The sequence below is a fragment of the Cyprinodon variegatus genome, unplaced genomic scaffold, assembly GCF_000732505.1.
Source record: "Cyprinodon variegatus isolate N-32 unplaced genomic scaffold, C_variegatus-1.0 Scaffold74, whole genome shotgun sequence".
NCBI classification, from domain to species: domain Eukaryota; kingdom Metazoa; phylum Chordata; class Actinopteri; order Cyprinodontiformes; family Cyprinodontidae; genus Cyprinodon; species Cyprinodon variegatus.
The window spans coordinates 1,259,163-1,278,053 of NW_015150527.1; the positions used below are offsets into that span (position 1 = coordinate 1,259,163).

General features: G+C 35.9%; 1 protein-coding gene across 11 annotated transcripts in view; it reads right to left on the reverse strand.

The window, feature by feature from the left end:
• Positions 1-18,891, reverse strand: part of LOC107083430 (neuropathy target esterase-like) — a 43,410-nt gene that overhangs the window by 16,862 nt on the left and 7,657 nt on the right. For all 11 annotated transcript variants that reach the window (XR_001481180.1, XR_001481181.1, XR_001481179.1 and 8 more), the window contains exons 2-20: positions 17,976-18,064; positions 15,390-15,443; positions 15,064-15,151; positions 14,878-14,960; positions 13,613-13,716; positions 13,392-13,532; positions 13,147-13,306; positions 11,403-11,483; positions 11,041-11,169; positions 9,629-9,709; positions 8,490-8,625; positions 7,776-7,847; positions 5,827-5,927; positions 5,304-5,483; positions 2,904-2,981; positions 2,570-2,775; positions 1,831-1,962; positions 751-874; positions 494-607 (exon numbers count right to left, since the gene is read on the reverse strand). Coding sequence is in view for 8 of the 11 variants with exons in the window: in XM_015372639.1 (XP_015228125.1) it covers positions 494-607; positions 751-874; positions 1,831-1,962; positions 2,570-2,775; positions 2,904-2,981; positions 5,304-5,483; positions 5,827-5,927; positions 7,776-7,847; positions 8,490-8,625; positions 9,629-9,709; positions 11,041-11,169; positions 11,403-11,483; positions 13,147-13,306; positions 13,392-13,532; positions 13,613-13,716; positions 14,878-14,960; positions 15,064-15,151; positions 15,390-15,443; positions 17,976-18,023 (2,112 nt within the window). In the remaining 3 variants the exon portion in view is untranslated. The remainder of the gene's footprint in view (positions 1-493; positions 608-750; positions 875-1,830; positions 1,963-2,569; positions 2,776-2,903; positions 2,982-5,303; positions 5,484-5,826; positions 5,928-7,775; positions 7,848-8,489; positions 8,626-9,628; positions 9,710-11,040; positions 11,170-11,402; positions 11,484-13,146; positions 13,307-13,391; positions 13,533-13,612; positions 13,717-14,877; positions 14,961-15,063; positions 15,152-15,389; positions 15,444-17,975; positions 18,065-18,891) is intronic.

Here is an 18,891-nt window from a genome sequence, read left to right on the forward strand (position 1 = left end):
CATATAGATAAGTATTTATAGACCCATAGATGTGATAACATCAATAATTTAAAGAAGTTAAACTGCAGATAGAGATGTGCATTTGCGTAAATACAGGAGTCCTTCAGTTAGGAAATACTTAAATATATGTGAACTTATTATATATGAATATAAATACTGGGACCTGGCTACGGAGCTTCCCATGCTTTCCTGACACTGGTTAGTATTTATTTATTTATAGGTTCTCAGTTGGTAACTTAAAAACCAAAGGAATCAATGAAAATGACATAGACTCCAACTGTGATGCTGCTGATCAAAAATGAAAGGTTTCATAAATAAAAAAAAAAAAAAATTAAATTAAAATTTTTAACATCCATTTTTTATGTAATCTGTTAAACAGGACAGGCATTAAATAATGGAAACCACCTGCTATTATCAAGGCCTAGAAAGACTTTTCAAAACTACAAACTTTGCAGAAATCATGATGAGCAGTGAATTAATGATAGTCATTTACCTGTGGATATCTCCTTTTAATGTTGTTGAGCGTTCCCTCTGGCAGTTTAACCAGCTCTGTGTCTCTCACAGCATGAACTGTTGTGGCCCTGGGCTGCTTGGTCAATGCCTCCACCTAGAGGACAACAAAGGAAAGAATGAAAAAAAAAAAATAAATAAATAATAATAATAAAAAATGAATAAATAAATAGAGTAATTCATGAAAAGCATTTACGAAAGCTAAAATAGATACATTTTACAGAGCAGAGGGTTTCTTACCACACCAATGAGGTCTCCTCTACCATATTCCCCAACCAGCTCTTTCTTGCCATTTGCCTTACGGATGACGGAACGTAGACGTCCATTCAGAATAATATAGGTGCAGTCGGACTGGTCATCCTGCCTATGAGTAGGATTATAAAAATCAAATAGTTGTCACCATCGAAAATAAGAACTATAACATAGCAATCTTGTTTAGTTTTTTCTGTTTTTCAAAGTTTCCAAATTAATACTACAAGGTTCTTTATTTTTGGCATATCAATAAATCATAATATGTTCTACCTTCTTTTATTAACTCTATAGAGGAACTCTGTGATATTTGTATAATTAAAAGATGATGTATGAATAAACTTTTAAGACTTTGGATATTAGCTCACATCGAATCAAAACTACAAAATCAGTTTACCTGACATAAGATCATACATATAAGCAATGAAAATGATTTATAAACATGAACTTTTAAGTTCAGTGAGGCCTTCTTACTTATAGGAGACTTCTAAGACTGACAGTTGTCAAGCAGAAACCTTCCATGCAGCTGGTAATTTACAAACTGCTGTATCCCAGTATAATAATGGAAAATCGCATGGAAGGAAAAAGTTTAAAAAAAGAGGTGCACAAGCATGCAACAAACTTTGGTGCTCTGACAGCTGACAATCCTCAAGTTGCCAATCCATCATTTGGCTGTGTAGGTTAAGATTTCTGTATCAGAAACCTTCCATTCTTTTTCCATAACTGTTTATTGCTTTTTAAAGATGACTAATATGTTAATTTCTTCCAAAAAAAGAAACATCTGTTTTCACAACCTGTAAGTTGTACACATCATGAATACATCCATTCATGGTCATTTTAATGTGCATGTTTCATTTTTAAAATTTACTGAAGTAAAATGACTCTGATAGGACATTCTAGTTTATAGCAATGCACATACTGGTCTGATCCAACATCAGCCAACATTGTGGAAATAAACAATGAGAAATGAGAAAGTAGGCAAACCATGCATTGATTTTTTTTTTTTGCAAATATTTCTTTATTTAGCAAAATATCTTTCAATTTGTATATGTAAGATAAAACTAGAAGTACCTGTAGAGGGCTCTGCCAGCTTCTACAGCCATCCAGTCAATTGCAAAGTCCATCTGCCTGACGAAAGCTGACATTCGAATGGCCACTGTGTGGGCCACACTCAGAACTACGCTGGGCTGTTCCCTCATTATCCTGCAGGGGGCAGAAATGGGTAGAAACAGGGTTTGAATGAACTGCAAAACACAGTAAATTGAACAGCAATGAAAGAAATCTCATTTTATGCAAAAAATAAGTAAAATTTAAAGGAACATATGCTGATTCATGAAAGCTCAGCTCTTTGCAATGTTCATAACTAGCATCTTTTTTACAACCCAAACCACTCATGTCTTCTGGCTCCAGCCTGCTCTGCATACCTAGAACCAGAACTAAACATGAAGAAGCAGCATTTAGTTCCTATGCTCCACTAATCTGGAACAATCTTCCAGAAAACTGTAAAAGTGCGGAAAGCCTGAGTTCCTTTAAATCAAGACTAAAAACACATTTGTCTAGGATTGCCTTTGACTGTTCTAGTTAAACAGTTCAACTGAAACATCATTAGTTCAACTACTTTATTTTCTTTAATCCAACTGTTTTTAATGTAATTTTTTCCCCTACTTGCTTTCATTCCGTTTTATTTTCCTATATTTTAATCATGTAAAGCACTTTGCATGGTCTTTGTACTAAATTGTGCTATACAAATAAATTTGCCTGGCCTTGCTTTGTCATGTGATCTGTGCCACAGATAAGAAGAAAGACTCACTCATAGAAATCTGACTTTGAGATCTTCAGGTAAGTACAGTCTCGGACAGCCTTAACGGTAAAGATAAGGGGTTCTCCCGTGAGCACAGCGAGCTGGCCAACCATCTCTCCAGGGTGGGTAACAAACAAGCAGACGGCCTCCTGTTTGTCGATCATTCGCTGGTAGACATGCAGGCAACCAGAAAGGACAAAGTGCAGACTCACATCCTACAGAGAACCAAACAGAAACAAGAAGGCATGTTTGTTTGCTTAAGTCCCAGTTGCGGCATATACACTTCTGAAAAGAGGAGGTTGGAAATCAGTGCTTTTAGACATAAAGATGTATCATAACATACCTGATCTCCCTGTCTAGCTAAAACAGCTCCAGCTTTGGCATGGTGCAGAGTTGCTCTCCCGCTTAACAAACCTGGATCCTAGAAGAGAGAAGACAGACATAAGGTAATTATTAGTGTTGCACGAACCATTTTGAGAGCCATAAGTTTATTCAACTATTGTCACCCACTCCTGGTAGGCAATAAAAAGTTCTACTGGATTCACTTTGTATTAGATTTTTTTCCTGCTTCACAAAGGTAAACAGCAGCTTGACAAAGCCATGATGGCAATTATTTTACATTATTATGGTATCGGTATCGGCCAATACTGCACAGCCAGGTATCGGGTATCGGGGCCAAAAAATGGCATCGGCGCAACACTAGTAATTATGTAGATGAGAAGATAAAAGGAGCCAAAGCTAATTGAAAATAAACAAAATATTCACATCTTATTTAAAATATGAGCGGTAAAATAAATCTGAGAAATTGTCTTCTAGTTGCATGACTGACATTTTGAAATATTTTTTTGTGAAACACAAACCTGCAGAAAGAGGATCTACCCTATTGCATCAAATGAATGTGAACACCATCTTCACACAGAAACAACATGGGGTTATTCCCCTTTAACACAGCATCAACTATTAGAGTTTAAAATGATTACTTTAGATGTGCTGATGAAGACTGTCAATCACCAAGGGAATGCTAACCTCATTATCCACTCAGAAAAAACAACAGGCAGAAAAAAACAGAGGCAAATGGCATTTTGTTTTTGTAGATTGATTCAGTTGGATGGAAGCTCATTCCATGGTTCCTCCACACGTTTACTGCAACTGCAAACCATCCCAGATTCACGGTAGATGAAGTATAAATATAAAAGCTCAATGTGAAGCTCCTGCAGATAGTTTCAAAATCAGTGGATGGAAAGATGGAGAAAAAGGAAAGGACTAACATCTGGGCCAATCGATGGATGCATAATCAAATGGAAGGATAGATAGATCAATCAATGAAGAGATGAAAAAAAGAGGATGATAAGGAAGGGTGAATGGATATTCAAACAAATGGATGGATGGATGGATGGATGGATGGATGGATGGATGGATGGATGGATGGATGGATGGATATCAACAGGTTTTTTTGAAATAACAATAGGAAGAAAGTAAAATCTCGGGCTGCGACTAACGATTATTTCAGTAATCGATAAATCTGACGATAAGTTTTCAGATTAATCAATGAGCAGCCAGTTAGCAGAAGGTGCTGTAAAAGAGATTTCATGCAGATCTTAATCGGGTGAAGCTAAAACTACACCGCTTAAGGAAGCCTGGATAAAGCATACTGAGAAACAAATGTTTTTTCATCTTGAACACAAAATATATATTTTTTCATTTACGTTATAATTACTGTTTTGAGGTCAGCTGCCCTTTCAGCTAAGGGCATATTTTACAGTCTATTTATTCATGTGAATGATTAATCAATTACTAAATAAGTTGATAATCATTTCAATAATCATTTAATCACCATTTATCCAACTGATTGTTTTAGCTCTAGTACCCTCATACATGAAGAAAGTACAAAGTGCTTCCCCCTTCACTCTTAACATTTCATAAATTAAAGCCTGTCAAAAACAAATTTAGCCTGCATCACCAATTCTTACAAAAAAGAACATGGACTCTCAGTTAAGCCACATGCTATAACCAAAGTTATTATTTAATAAGTTACTTTAAACTAAGCTATAATGTTAAAGTAGAGCTTGATTAATTTGATGTTGCTTGCACAAAAACAGAGATGTATAGTAAATATTTGCATTAACTCAGGTACAGTTACTTGAGTAAACACTTGAAAAAAAACAACTTACTTTTAGGAGTAGGTTTACTGTTCTGTACTCCTTACTTTTACTGGAGTAATATTCTGGTAAAGTATCCCTATTCCCACTTGAGTAAAATCTCTGACTACTCTGTCCTCTCTGAGTAATTTGAACTACTGTAAAATCAGGTTAACATACAATAAACAGTAGAAATTAAAAGTGATAGTTCTTCATCCTGTCTTAATGAATATACAGTTCTCATTGCAAGGATTGGTTTTGTGATGGAAAAATTTTTTTAAAGTATGAATTTGTTATTTATATTCATGACATTTTTATTTTTAGTCATACGACTCTTTAAAAGGCCAGAACTTGCATATAAAGTATGTTTTGCATAGTTTATAACCATTAAATCTGGTGTCGTGATCCAACAGTTACCCAGTACTCAAGTAGCACTTCTACCAAATACCTTTTTAATTTTACTTGAGTAATTTCTTAGATGACTTTTTACTTTTTCCTGAGTAGAAAAAATGTTAAAGTAGTGCTACTCTTACTTGAGTACAATTTTTTGTAACAAACTGTAAAATGAAATACAGTTTGTAAATAAATGAAAAAGCAAATCATACCTCAATCCGCATGAGTCTGAGAACTTCTTTTTGAGCTTCCTCAAACAGAGAAGCGCTGGAGCGGCTGGATACGGGTGTGAAAATGTTGTCTAAACCCGATTCTTCCTCAGGATACAAGTAAATACCTGATGGAACCTCATCCACTGTTACTCTCCTCTCACGTTGTTCATGGGAAACAGACTGCAAGAAAATGCATTATTAAATAAAAAAGACAATTTAAAACATAGTTTCATAGAAGTACAGTAACTAGATTTATGCAGTTGTTTTTATCAATATGATGATAAGTTATTGTAGCTTCAGTTTTTTGTTTCAAAGAGAAATTGAACACACTGGTCATAATTGCTTAGTTCATGTGAGGAGGGTTGTAACGCTAAACTTAATCTTTTAGTCAGGCATTCAATAGTAACTTTATTACCTTTACCGGATATTCACATTTATTTGTAGATAAATACATTTTTCATATCTTGATCATTTCAACCCTGCATAGAAGTGATCTTATCTCAGAAATTTGTAGTGGACTGACCCGAGTGAATGTGGGAGGGGTGTTGCCATCTTCTGCTGACACAGAAATCCGTCCTCTCTCATATGCCATGTCAAAATCTGATCTCAAACTTTTCTGAATACCTGCAAAAGCAACAAGGAAACAATTTTACTCTGGTAAAGAATCTATTCCAAATCTATTTAATTCTGGCTTTAAATTGGTTCACCTTCAGTCATTTCTCTGGTAAAACATATACATAAAATATTTGTTTATGCAATTCAAAGCAGGAATGGTTGCTTTCTTGTTGATTTGTCCTGTTTATAAATAAATAACATTTTGATGCATCATAACTTCTAAAAGAGTTCATAAAGCAAAAATTTTCCTCTCTGCAGACCTTAATTTTAATCAGTTTGGTCATAAAACCATAAGTCAATGAGTTGCTCTTTCCAAATAACCAACAAAGAAACTGCAGCTAGAACAGTTTTGAAAAGCAGACCAGAACAAAATAAACATTGTCTTTTAAGCAACAAACTGTTTAGTTGATAAGACTCTTTAAGGGGAAGCTCGTAATGGTTTATAAGTTGAAATGATAAGCAGCGACTGTGATGATAAGGCTCAGAGAGCATTTAAATGCAGGCGCTGCACTTAAATGCAAAACAGACCTGAACCTGATCTCTGGTTAGTCAATAATATGTATTTTTTTCTTTATGCATTTCAAACCATAAAGTGCAAAAGTAAAATAGAAAGCTGTTCGGATAGGGCTGGGTGATAATTGAATATCAATATATAGCAATATTCAAAAACGACACAGAGGCTGTGTGAGTGATCACTTTCACCACAGACACTGAGTCAGTGGCTGCAGCTGTACGCTGTGCTTAGCCTAGCATAAGCTCCAACATGATACATTTTAGCTACAAACTGATCGGCCATGATAAGATGACCAAACGTCCAGGTTTTGGAGGTCTTTGATTTTAGCATTTGATGAATGATCTGTAGAATCATGTTGCTCATGCAATGCAAAAACTATCCATCTAACTAAGTCTTACAACCTTATATATCTTTCTAAAAAGTCTCTTTGATCTTAATAATATGCAATAATCTGCACACGGTAGCAAGACAATTGCATTTGATAAGACTTCTTGAAATCATGAGATAAATTCTTATGTTACAGTGAGCATAGAAGAGCTGAGCTTGTTGTGAATCCTAAAAATAGGGAAGTGAGACCTTTTCATCCTGACAAGGAGAACGAGACCGTGACATTATAGGAAACGTGAATAAATTAATCTGTTTCAACTGAGCTGCAATAAAAAAGGTTTGTTTCACGCTGGGAAGTATTACTATTGATGTCAACGCACAGGAAAACAATAGAGTTGGGATCGATTTTGCTTTACCAAGAGAGGGGGAGAAATCTGAACAGGATGATTTAAAAAGAAAAACTGCCTCCATTTCCAATAAGGGTTTATCAAATGTTACGTTTCAGAATCAACTAGGGAAGTTTAGTTTGGATTTTTAGAGCTAGTTATGAGCCCTATTTCTAATCTATTAAAACTATTTGTAAAACAGTCTTTTGGATTAACTGTATCTTTCTCCTGGAACAAATAAATTATACATGTTAGGGCTGAAACAATTATTGATTATTGAAATAATCATCATCTAATTTAGTGCTCGATTAATCAATCACTGGCTAAAATGTGTCTTTAGCTGACAGAGCGAACCACTTTGAGCAGCAATTATACCAAAAATCTAAAAAAGAAAAGAAAAGAAAAAAAACAAAAAAACAACATTGTCTGTCAATATTGCTCCTGAAGAGGAAAAGTTTTTTTTTTTCCCACCTGATTCACCTAATATATCAAAATAAAAGTTTTGGTCATATCGTTCAGTGATCATGACGAAAAAAAAAAAAAAGAAAGATTTTAAAGAAATTAAAGAAAGAGACTAGTATTTGTTGAAACTGGAAAAGTGTTAAAAAAAAATGATTAGTGATATCTCACCAGAGATGTCCACAGGCATAGAAATTGTCCTGCTAAGATTTGGCGGACCACCCTCTTTTCCTTGTTCCCCGCCTGAGATTTAACAACAAAAGGTTACTTTGTTAATTCTTTAAGCCCATTTCAAATTATAATAATTATATTTATAATTATGCAGATTTAAATAGTTGAAACACATTTCTGACATAAATCAAGCAAATGAACAAAAGTAGGATGGAGGGAAAGATAAAAAGGTGCAAAAAAACAAAGGATAAATGAGAGGAAGGTAAACACTTAAGAGATTGATAGCCAAGTGTGTCCTGTTCTTGTGCTCTTCATCTCTTTCCCTACTTTTCTAGATTGTGCAGAAACACATTTCAATCAGGCTACTCTATATTTTTTTTCAGTTTGAGAGATGTTTGTCAAGGTAAAACAAAAAAAAAAAAGCTTCCTACAGGCAGCTAAGCTGTACTGCTGTTTTTTTTTTTACCTTTTCTTAAATTTTCTTTTTCTATTTTTTTTTTTCCTCCAATTGCTTCTTGGATGTGTACAGAAAAAAAAAAAGAAATTGGATTTGGAAATATACTCAAAAGTCAAAGACTAACCAGTAGTAAATCTAGTCCATAATCCCTGAAGCTGTCTTTTTTGTCTGTTTTAAGCTCTTTATTGAACCTTCCTATAGTCAAAACGAAACTCCCAGATAAATTAATATTAACTGTGATTTAATTATGACCATACCTGCAGCTTCCCCTTTAATGGCAGCTTCCCGATGCTCCTCTGGAACAGTCAGGCTGCCAAAGCGCTTCCCATGGCGGACAGGACTGGTGCGTGGAGCGTGAGGTGACTGCGGTGGGAGACGTGAAGGCTGCATTTCCTATGAGCCGATGAAAGAAGAAATTCAATTAAGAAAAGATTAAATGAATAAAAAACATTTTTTTTTTCCCCCAGATGGGATTCTGTCTATTGAAAAGTCTAAAACAACTTTTTCCTCTAAATAATACACATTTGACATGAGATTTTTAGGTCACTATTAATACAAGTTATATACATTTCCATAGTGAGACAAGAGCCGAATATTATAGTTATCATTTTACAAGCTTTAAACAAAGGTTTGTTGACATTTGTGACCCATTCTATATAAGGCAATACCAGTTTAAATGGGTCAGGTTTTTAGACCCCCTACGTGGGAACAGACAGATTTTCACCTCTGCAAACATATTTTCTATGGGACTACGATCAAGGTTTGTGATTATCACTACAAAACACCAACTTTACTGTCCTCAAACGACTTCTGTTTAAATTGTCTTTATATTTAGGGTCACAACGCACTTGTGAGACCGAGTTATGTTCAAGGCTTCCCCCTTTGGCTGATTCTATGCGATGCTGCTTCATTTTTTTTATTTTGCATACTAATTCTATTTTTCATGATACCATCTATTTTACTAGGCGCAACAATTTATCTATGCAAAGCACCCAAACAATACGATGCTAGAACTCCTCACAACTGGGAAGATGTTCTTGGGCTTGAAGGGATCCCAATCTCCCTGCAAATGTAAAAACTGCCATTTAAAAAACTTAAATATGCCTCTGATGATTAAGGTTTTGGTCCCCGCATTTGTAAACTGTGTTCCTGGTTTTAATGTTGTTTTTGAAGTAATGATTTCTTCTCCTCTGACTGCTCATTCAAATGGCTTATAAGCTTTAGCTAGGTGGTTGTGTCTTTCAGTACAATCTAAATACATATATCTACTTTGAACTGTAAGTAAAATTAGCTACAATAGATGCTAAGAAAAATTACCTTGTATGCCTCTGCATTAGACCTACAGATAGTTTTCTATTAATTGCACGTTTACTGCCTGATTGTGTCCAAAACTCACATGACTGAAGAGCTCATTGGTCAGGCCCAGGTAGTTGTGCAGAGCAAGGACTGTAACTCTCTGGAGGCGAACCATTATAATCTGAACAGAAAGAGAAATAAAATAAGTTATAAATGTATTAGAAATAAAACCAACAGGAAAAAAACATCAACATAAGGAGTTCCCAAAGGCTCTGTTTTGGACAAATTTCATTCTAAAGTCTTTTAACTGTTCAGATAAATTAGCTAAAGCTACATTCATAAGCTGGTAGGAAAGTCAAATTCCAATTTCGTTCTAAAAACAGATTTCTTTTTTTTCCTTGCATGTTTGTTAATACTAATAATTAAATGCTGCCGTCAACAGACTTCTGCCTAAACTGTTTATGACCCTAAAGCAACCTGCATGCACAAAGAGGGATTGTAGATGTCAAATAACAGTGTTTATGGAAGCAGTAATGGATCTGACTGCTACCAGAAAAAAATAATAATAAAAAATAACAATGCATAACTATGAACAAAGGCCTTTTAACGTAGCAGAGATAGCTACTGCTGTAGAGAAGTTTGTGACCTAAAAGACTGATAAAATACAGAAATGACAGTTTATATAACCGATGCTTTGAAAACGATTGGATAAGCATCTGACTTATCTTACCATCTATGAACACATGTTCAGTTCAGACCACCATGAATATGTTGGATATGGTACGCAGATTGGAAAAAATGACTGACTTTGATCACATTCACCTGCTGTGTGACAAAGCTTAAAGTATATTAGCAAATGAATAACTACCTTCCTCTTAACTCAGTCACTGCCCTACGAATCCCAGTAACTTGTAGCAACGGAAAGCAGGACTCCTATCAGGCTACAGATTGGACAAAGCAGGTTTAATGATTTGAGATAAGGTTGTTTTTTTTTTTTTCTCTAACTGATTAGTCTCTTAAAGCAGCGGTGTGAGTGATATTTTATTTTGAAAAATATAAAAAATTGCGGTATTCTCTCCCAGTTACATCAGTCGGTGCATCTGTGCCTCTTGGCACAGGTTAATTCAGTTCAGGACTCATCCTATGTATAACATCCTATCTTTGTGAAGCAGGATTTTCTGCGGTTAGAGCGACCAAAACAAAGCTACGGAGCAGACTGGACATCAGGAGCACACTTAGTCTGTCATTGTCTCCGATTACGCCACGGATGGGACCGGCTTATTGTTTTATTTTTATGCTGTTTGTATTTGATTTTATGCCAGTCGTATCATTTTACTTGATCGTATTTACCCCCACGCCCGGCCGGTCAGCGGGGGGGTGGGGTTGGGTAAATACGATCAAGTAAAAAACGGTCCGCCGCCGCCACAGGTAATATCTGACAACTTGATCACCTAAACCTCAGTCAATTTCTATTACACAACATGTATAGATTTAAGCATAAAGGGACCTTACCTGAACAACTCGCACCAGACTCTCAGGATACTTCTCAAATATGGAGAGGAAGGCCTCAACAGGTAAACGGAGAACAGTGGAAACCTCTGCAGCTCGAGCCGACACTGTTCTGTAAGGCTTCTGATGGCCCTACAAACAAAGGAAGTTGATTATTTAGACATTAAAATCATAATGGATTTAAACCAAGATAGAACCAATAATCTCTGTGTGAGTTCTGGGCATGGTTTTATGAGGATATTAATGATTTCAGGTATATATAATTCATGCTGAGTGGTTGGGATTAAATACAGCGTGATAAAGTATCTCTGTCTAGGAATTGGAAAAGCTTCTGTGTGTAGATGTGTCTGTGTGAAGTGACCTACTGTGATGACATCCAGAATGCTAAGGAGGCTGTGAACACTGTCACCAGCATAAACCTCCTTGACCACGTTCTCTTTGCCGTCCTGGGAAAACAGGAATAGAGATTTAGATCTATGTTCAATAAAAAAAATTAAATAAAAAATCCTTCAGATTTTTCTTTCTTTTCTAGTTCTGTTACAGACATTTGAAAAGATGTTTTGTTTTTTAAGACGTCTCAATCTGGACTAATGCTGAATATAAACCAGTCTAATTTTTTTATGGAAGCTTATTTTTCATGTGAATTGAAAGAATATCGAAATAATTATTAAAACTAAATATTAACCAATCTGCTCGTCTTTCAATCAAAGTCTATCCATTAAATAACTAATGAACCCTCCAAAACTATAAAAGAGTATTTGGTACCATTTCGGAGGCTGCTCAAATTTCATTGAACAGGATTCTTATTAAAAGAGAATACAGAACAAGAGAATCCACAATGAATTTAATCAGTACAAGAGCAGTAGTATACAATTCAGGAACCATCCATAATGCTTATCCCAAGCAGGATACATGCAAAGTCCATGGAGAAAGACCCTGGGTCAGGAATTGAACCTGGAACCTTTTTAGCTGCAAGGCAGCAGTGCTTCCCACTGCGACTTTTAAATATCTGAATAAGCATGATGGAGGCATTTACTCTGGGTCAAGTTTAAAAACGAGTTAGAAGACTGGTTGTGTCAAAGTAAATAAGGATCTGGGTAAAGCAAATACATTCAGCAGCAGCCCTGTTCACTTTCTCTTTCTGGAAGTTTTGTATCATGTTTTCTATGGAAAAGTTTTAGAAACTGTTTTAAGACGCAGGTCTTTCTCATTTTACTTTTAGCATCAGACACCAATTCTTTACCACTAAACATAGACGACTGAGGGTAATCGGTGCTGTTCATTTCACTAATTTATCTTTCTGTATCTTGAAACAGAGGTAGGGTAGAACCATAATTGGGTTACTGGCAAGTAGCTAATATATCACTGACAATATAACAGACAATGTCAGCCTTCACCAATTCTACACCAGAACCCTAGAGATGGCTACACTCCTCTTTGCTGAGTGCAGGAATCATCTATATGGGGAAACCTCCCTGCAACCTCTAGGATAAAAGTACAGAATATCACATTTCAGAAATAGACTGGAAACTCCTTTATTTCTGCTGCTGTCAGCTTGGGGAACTTGACCATGTGAGAATGTTCCTATCCTTTAATGTTGTTGTGGGCTTTTCCGTATTGTGTCTCTCATAGACAAAACATCTCCAAACACAACTTTCAGTTTGGCTTTTTTAATGAGGGTCATAAAGCAACTCTGTCTACAAACTTACCATATTACAAAAGTTATAAACTTCCTGATTTGATTCTGAGCCATTAGGCAGTCTGCAGCAAGAAAGCAGAGTGGCTGAACATTAATGTGTCTGAGAACACGTGCAATCATATTCGGGATGAATAAAAATGGATCATTTTATAAAGATCACTACGCAAATGAGTTAAAAAAAAAAAACTAGTTTCTTCAAGTGCTAAAATTCAATTATATTAATACAAATCTTCTCATCTTTAAAAAAAAAAAGCACAAAAAGAAAAAATTGAGACGTATTTCCTTGCGAGAGAAGAAGCCTAAACACTAAAACAAAAGAAAGCACCCTTTAAATTTGTGTTTAATTTAATTAAACGCCGGTTTGGATGTCATTCATGTTCAAAAATAAGAGATAAGAAATGCAGCATTACCATTCCTGTAAGGCACAGTTCTAGTTTTCCATCCTGAACCACGTATATACTGCTGTCTGGCTGACCGGGCCTGAAGACGTACTCTCCCTGCTGGAACTGCAGAAAGACCATGTGTTTGCAGAGCTCTAGGAAGAGCGGCTTCTCAAAATGACCCAGCACGCTACGACAAACAAAAAGTTCTGGAGTTACACCATGGACAAGCGCTGCATCTAGAGCTTTAACAAACATATTTTTCCAGAACCTACCGGACATTTTTGAGCATGTAGAGCACCTCAGAAGGGAGGTGGGAGTTGGCCACATCAAATTCAGTAAGATCTGCCTCGAGCACTGAGGGAGGGGGCTCCTTGGCCTGAAGGATGGGCACCTCCTTCTTGAAGCGCAGGATCCTGTAAGTGTGAGACAAAATGTGGTAACGTGAGATGACAAAAAAAGGTGGATGAAGAGAGCAGATTTAATTGGATTTTACTTTTTGGCAATGTTGAGCATTTTCTGCTTCTTCTTTAGGCGTGGACGAGAGGAAGAGGAAGAGGAGGAGGATGTCCCCACAAGTGAAGAGGTAGACTGCGAAACCTGTTGGAAAATAGAAGTGAATAAATCTAGACTTTGACTAAACCATTCTAAATATTAATATGGTTAAGCATCCTACTGTAGTTCTGCTAGTGTCGTTTCATCTTTATAAAAGAAAACTGAACCTTCACTTTAAAATCTTTTGCAGCCATTGATAAGTTTTTTTCCAATATTGCTCTGAATGTAGCTCACAAGCTCAATACCCACCTACTTTATCCTCCATTCACCATAGCCCACTAATTAGGCACAGTAACAGTTTAAAAAAAAACATTTTTTTTTATCTTTCCTCCATGTTGGAAGATGACCCCAATATGTCCCCTTAATATGCAAATTGTCAGAGTGACCCAGTGAGACACCGCTGTGTTCCACCTGCAGCCTTAGCTAATAACCGGCACTGTAGTAGATCAGGATCTCCTCACCCCATGTAGTACGAGCCACTATATATATACACTCTGCAGTCAGTGTGACATGAAGAAGAAAAAAACCAAATAGAACCCTGCATACAGTACATTTTCTATGCCCCCTAAATGAACTGCAGCTCTCTGCAAAAGATCTTATTGCTTTTTTTTTAAGGGTCATTTTCAGCAGAGAACAAATATTATCCTGTCAGCAGATGTCCATGTGTTTGCTGTGGTTCTCTACCTCTCCTCCAGAGTTACCATGGTACTTTCTCCTTGCCTGGCCTGGAGGTTTAGGATGAGCAGCCTTGTCTTTGCAGTTTTTATTTGTTCTCTAATTGTTTCCTTTTCTGTCACTTGTTTAAATCTTTTCTCTAATGTTTAATACCCAACCCTGATCTAAACTTCCTTCCTACTTTGTCCTTGGGCTGTATGCCATGTTCCTCTAACAAACCTCACGGCTTTCAAAGAAACAATTTATATCAAGATTAAACTGGATAAAGATTGTCTGTTCCACATTTAAATGAAGCCTCGAGGCTGTTGGTTGTAATGGATTTGATTTAAGCGTATCAGACTTAGTGTAAAGGCATGCAAACTGCTTTTTTTATTTGCTTAAGAAAAAAAAAGGTCTAAATGTTTATCTTAACTGTGTGCCAATTCATGTTGGTCTACCACATAATTTGGTATAATAACAAATTAAAGGAATGTTTGTGGTTTCAGTGTTATCAATAGTGAAAAACCTCAACATTTTCAGACAGGCACTCACTTTTCGCATAATCTTTCGTCCGTAGAACATGACTTTGTCTCTCTTACGGAAGCGATATTTGGGTGCCTCCTGAGCCTCAATGTCTGTAAAATATAAGTTAATTTTAAGATAAACATGAGAATTTCATAATGTATTTTTCCTTTTATTTCAGAGCAGCCTATTAAACAGGATTCTGAATTTACTGACTCCGAAGTTGGATTCTCCGCAAGATGAAGAAGATGAGGATGGCGATGAGGACTATGGCGACACCGGCGCCAATGACCATTCCCACCATCTGGAAAAAGGAAATAAAAGAAAAAGAAAGGAGTGGATGAGAAAACAAAACAACAGCAACATGTTTTTTTATCTCAAAGGATCTTATCAAATCTGCTTGCAAATTTATACAAATTGTCTGACTACACTTTCAGCTACAGTGAGTCATAGTAATAAAATCTCCTGCTGCAGTGGTAAAACAGCTAAAAGAGAAGGAAGACAGAAATGAAACTGCTGCAGTGACACAAAGCCCCACTCACCATGCTCGTCTGTAGCTCTTCCTCCACAAAAGTCTTGAGGTTTTCAAATCTGTCCTGAAAGACAAAGAAAAATGCAGATACATGCTAGTACACGTAATAGCCTACAAGATAATGGTTATATGCTAACACTTAGCTGCATAAAAAGATGAAGCCGGCAGCTATAACCTCACTGAGCTTTGAAGGCATGTGGGAGGCAGGAATTTGCCCTGCAGGCAGCAACGCCTAGCTGACAGCAGTCAAAAGAAAAACTGTTGCATTTCATCAGATTGTCGTTACTTCACGTGCACTTTTTTGGACACAGTCAAAGAGAGGGTAGAGTGGGTGCAAAGATAAGTACTACTGTTTACCTTGAATGTCTTTAGCAAACCATCAGATATGGTCATGTAGATTAAAAGTGAAGCTAAATGGCCTTTGGGATTTTGGGTGAGAGCCATGGGAAGTTTATCCTGTGTTATCTGTCATCAGAGATACCACTACAACAAGCCTAAGGTCATTAGGTAGTAAATTGCCTGAATGGGACAAAAGTACAACTGAAAGAGGGAGGGTTGAAAACACAGTGGCTCTTGCAAGAATAACTCCTCTTCAAAACAGAAGCTTTTGTAGGTTTAAAATAGGATACTAAGATGAATCATTTAAAGCACTTTCCACTTTAATGTGACATACATCCTGTACAATGAAAATAAACTGATTCACAATACAGAATGATTTGTGTAAATGGCCTTAGACACTTTGATTCCATTCCACCTTAAAGTCCTCTTGATAATAAACCAGAATTTAAATTTAGGTGCATTTATAGAAAACATCTACATATATTTACCCTCTGTACCATTTAACTGAAGCCATAGTTTTCAGAGATCTTAAAGGATCAAAAATTATCTGATTTTATAAAAATGTATCAGTTAGGAAATACCAAGCTTCTACACAAAATACAAGAGGATCGTATGATCCATGTGGCAAAGGGAAACCAGTTTATTACTGGAGAGAGCAAGAAATGAATGTGACATTAGCAAGAACTAGATCTTTTCCAAACGAGACAGAAAGCTGTGGGAACTTCTGGTTGAGAACTAGATGTGTTCTACCAGTGACAACAGGCTCCTGGATACTTCATATTTCCTTACTAAAGAACAAGGCTGAGAAACTGCTTTACCTTGTAAAAAAAATAAAACATAATATAGTCTAACGTTGATAGAATGTGATATGGTCCATTTAAACCCAACCACAACTTGGGAAAACAATTTCAAAAGGTGTGTTTGGCACATGAAATAAACTGAGCATCACTAAGAACACCATACCAGAAATAAAGCATAGTGGTGGGAGCATCATTCTCTGGAGAATGATTGTTTATGTTTCAATTTAAATGTGCTTGCTTGAAAGCTAAGAATAGGAGATATTATATTCTCCACATCAAAGTGAGCTAAGACAAACACCAAACCAATTAGATTGGCTTTATTAAAAGTAAAGGAAAGTTTTACAATGAGCCAGCCAGTACCAAAAGCTAAAGTTTATATAAAATCTGTGGCATTGTCTAAAGGCAGTTGGGAACAAGAGATATCTTAGCAATCTGACAGATTTGGAAAGTAAAGAAGGAAAATATTCTCACAATATGATGTGTACCAACAGTATCCTACCAAAAAAAAAAAAAAAAAGACTAAAACATTAATTAAAAAACAACAATGTATTGTGGTGAACACGTGTTCAGTAAAGGCGTCAAGAAGACAAAAAAAATGGCATTTCAACTGTATCAGATCCAGGGTTAAACTCCCTCTTTGTCTTCTTAGCAAATCCAGGAATATGAATACAATACTTCATTAACTGATGGGTTTATTTAGTATTTGGATTTTTAGGCTGTGTTGGCAAGTTCTGACATTTCAGTACTTGTACTAGGCTTGAAAAAAAGTCTGGTATCGGTGCATCCCTGGAAGAGGCATTCAGCTAGGTTACTACAGCTGCATTTTTAAATATTTTCCCCTAATAAATATGTGGCAATAAATACAAAAATGTACAGCATACATTAGAGATTAAAGGCAAAAAATGGATTTTAATCAATCATGGTTTCACTTTTGTTTTGTTTTTTTATGTCACGAGTATATGTTATTTCACAACAGTTGTTTTCATTAATGGGATTTACTGGAAATCACAGAAAATCAAGACAAATAGATGAGATCAGTTTCAATGATTCACACAGAACATTATAATGTTCTTATCCTAAACAATGATCCAGTTAACTGCCAATAATGTCACAGAAAGAAATGATAGGGTGTGTTTAATAAAACCTTTTTTGCAATAAATGCTTATTTCATCCTGTGGTAAAGCACATGCAGCCTTTAGTATTTAGTATTTGGATGAATCAGCTAGGATGTGGAATTTGCTCATTATGACTGGTCATGCCAGTAACACGCTTTTTGCAACTCAACTGAATCCCTTAGGGGAGTTTTAATTTATTTCATTTAAAAGCCATATGTACAATTGCAAATCTCTTCTGATGCAAAAGTGCTTTTAAAAAATGTTAATAAAGACCCGACTTGCAAACAAATGAGTCAGTCTTTAAATTCTGACTCATAACTAATGCTTTCCTTTAAAACCTACCGGGGAAGTGTCGTCTTGGACCTCTTGTTCTGAGGTACTCTGTCCCATTGTAGCCTTGTGTCTTCATAGGGATGGTCCATCAACGGCCACTACAGACAAACAGGAATATCAAATGGATTAATCTCATAACAGATACAGAGCAGGACTAACTGATGTTAATGATTCAATTTAATTCAAAAATACTTGATGCCAAAGAGATGATTAAAGTTGTTGAAACTCATAGTTATTGTTGTTGTTTTTTATAACTGATCTAATCATTTGTAAGATAAAAACAAAGTGAGACGCATTTGTTTGCACTCACTATGTTATACAGCTCCCAGCTGATACAGACACTTCCTGTGTTAATATCATCTTTTGTTAACCACATGCTTCAAAATTCTTCCAAACGAAGACAGAAAACATCCAGCTAGCTCTGCTCTAGTGATCAATATCCTTCTTGCTGCAGAGCATTGACATTTGTTTTTCTCCTTAAACAAAAAAGAAATAGTTAACCCACTCTAAATGAGTGCCATTCTTTTCACAAGAGAGTTGTACAACATTAGCATTATGCTTCTGTTCTACAGCTATTACAAACAACCAGTGTAAAGGTATATTTGTGTTTTTGGACACCACTGCTGAAAGTCATAAAACTAGAAATCACAGATGCAGCAATCAGATTTTAGTTGCCCATCTGCAGTCTTTATAAATGTTTAACCTGCTTGTACGGATTTTAGTTGATTCTTATTTACCTTACCTAAGATGATAATTTACCCTTCCTCTCAGGATTGGTCAATTTTCTTTTTTTGTATGAGAAAAAAAAAACTTTTAAGATCACACCCGGACTGTGAAAGACAGCAGTTATTTAAAAAAAAATCTGCATTTTAAAATATTTAGAATAAAGACAAAAGGGATTAGTTTCCTTTTTTTTTCATGTGTT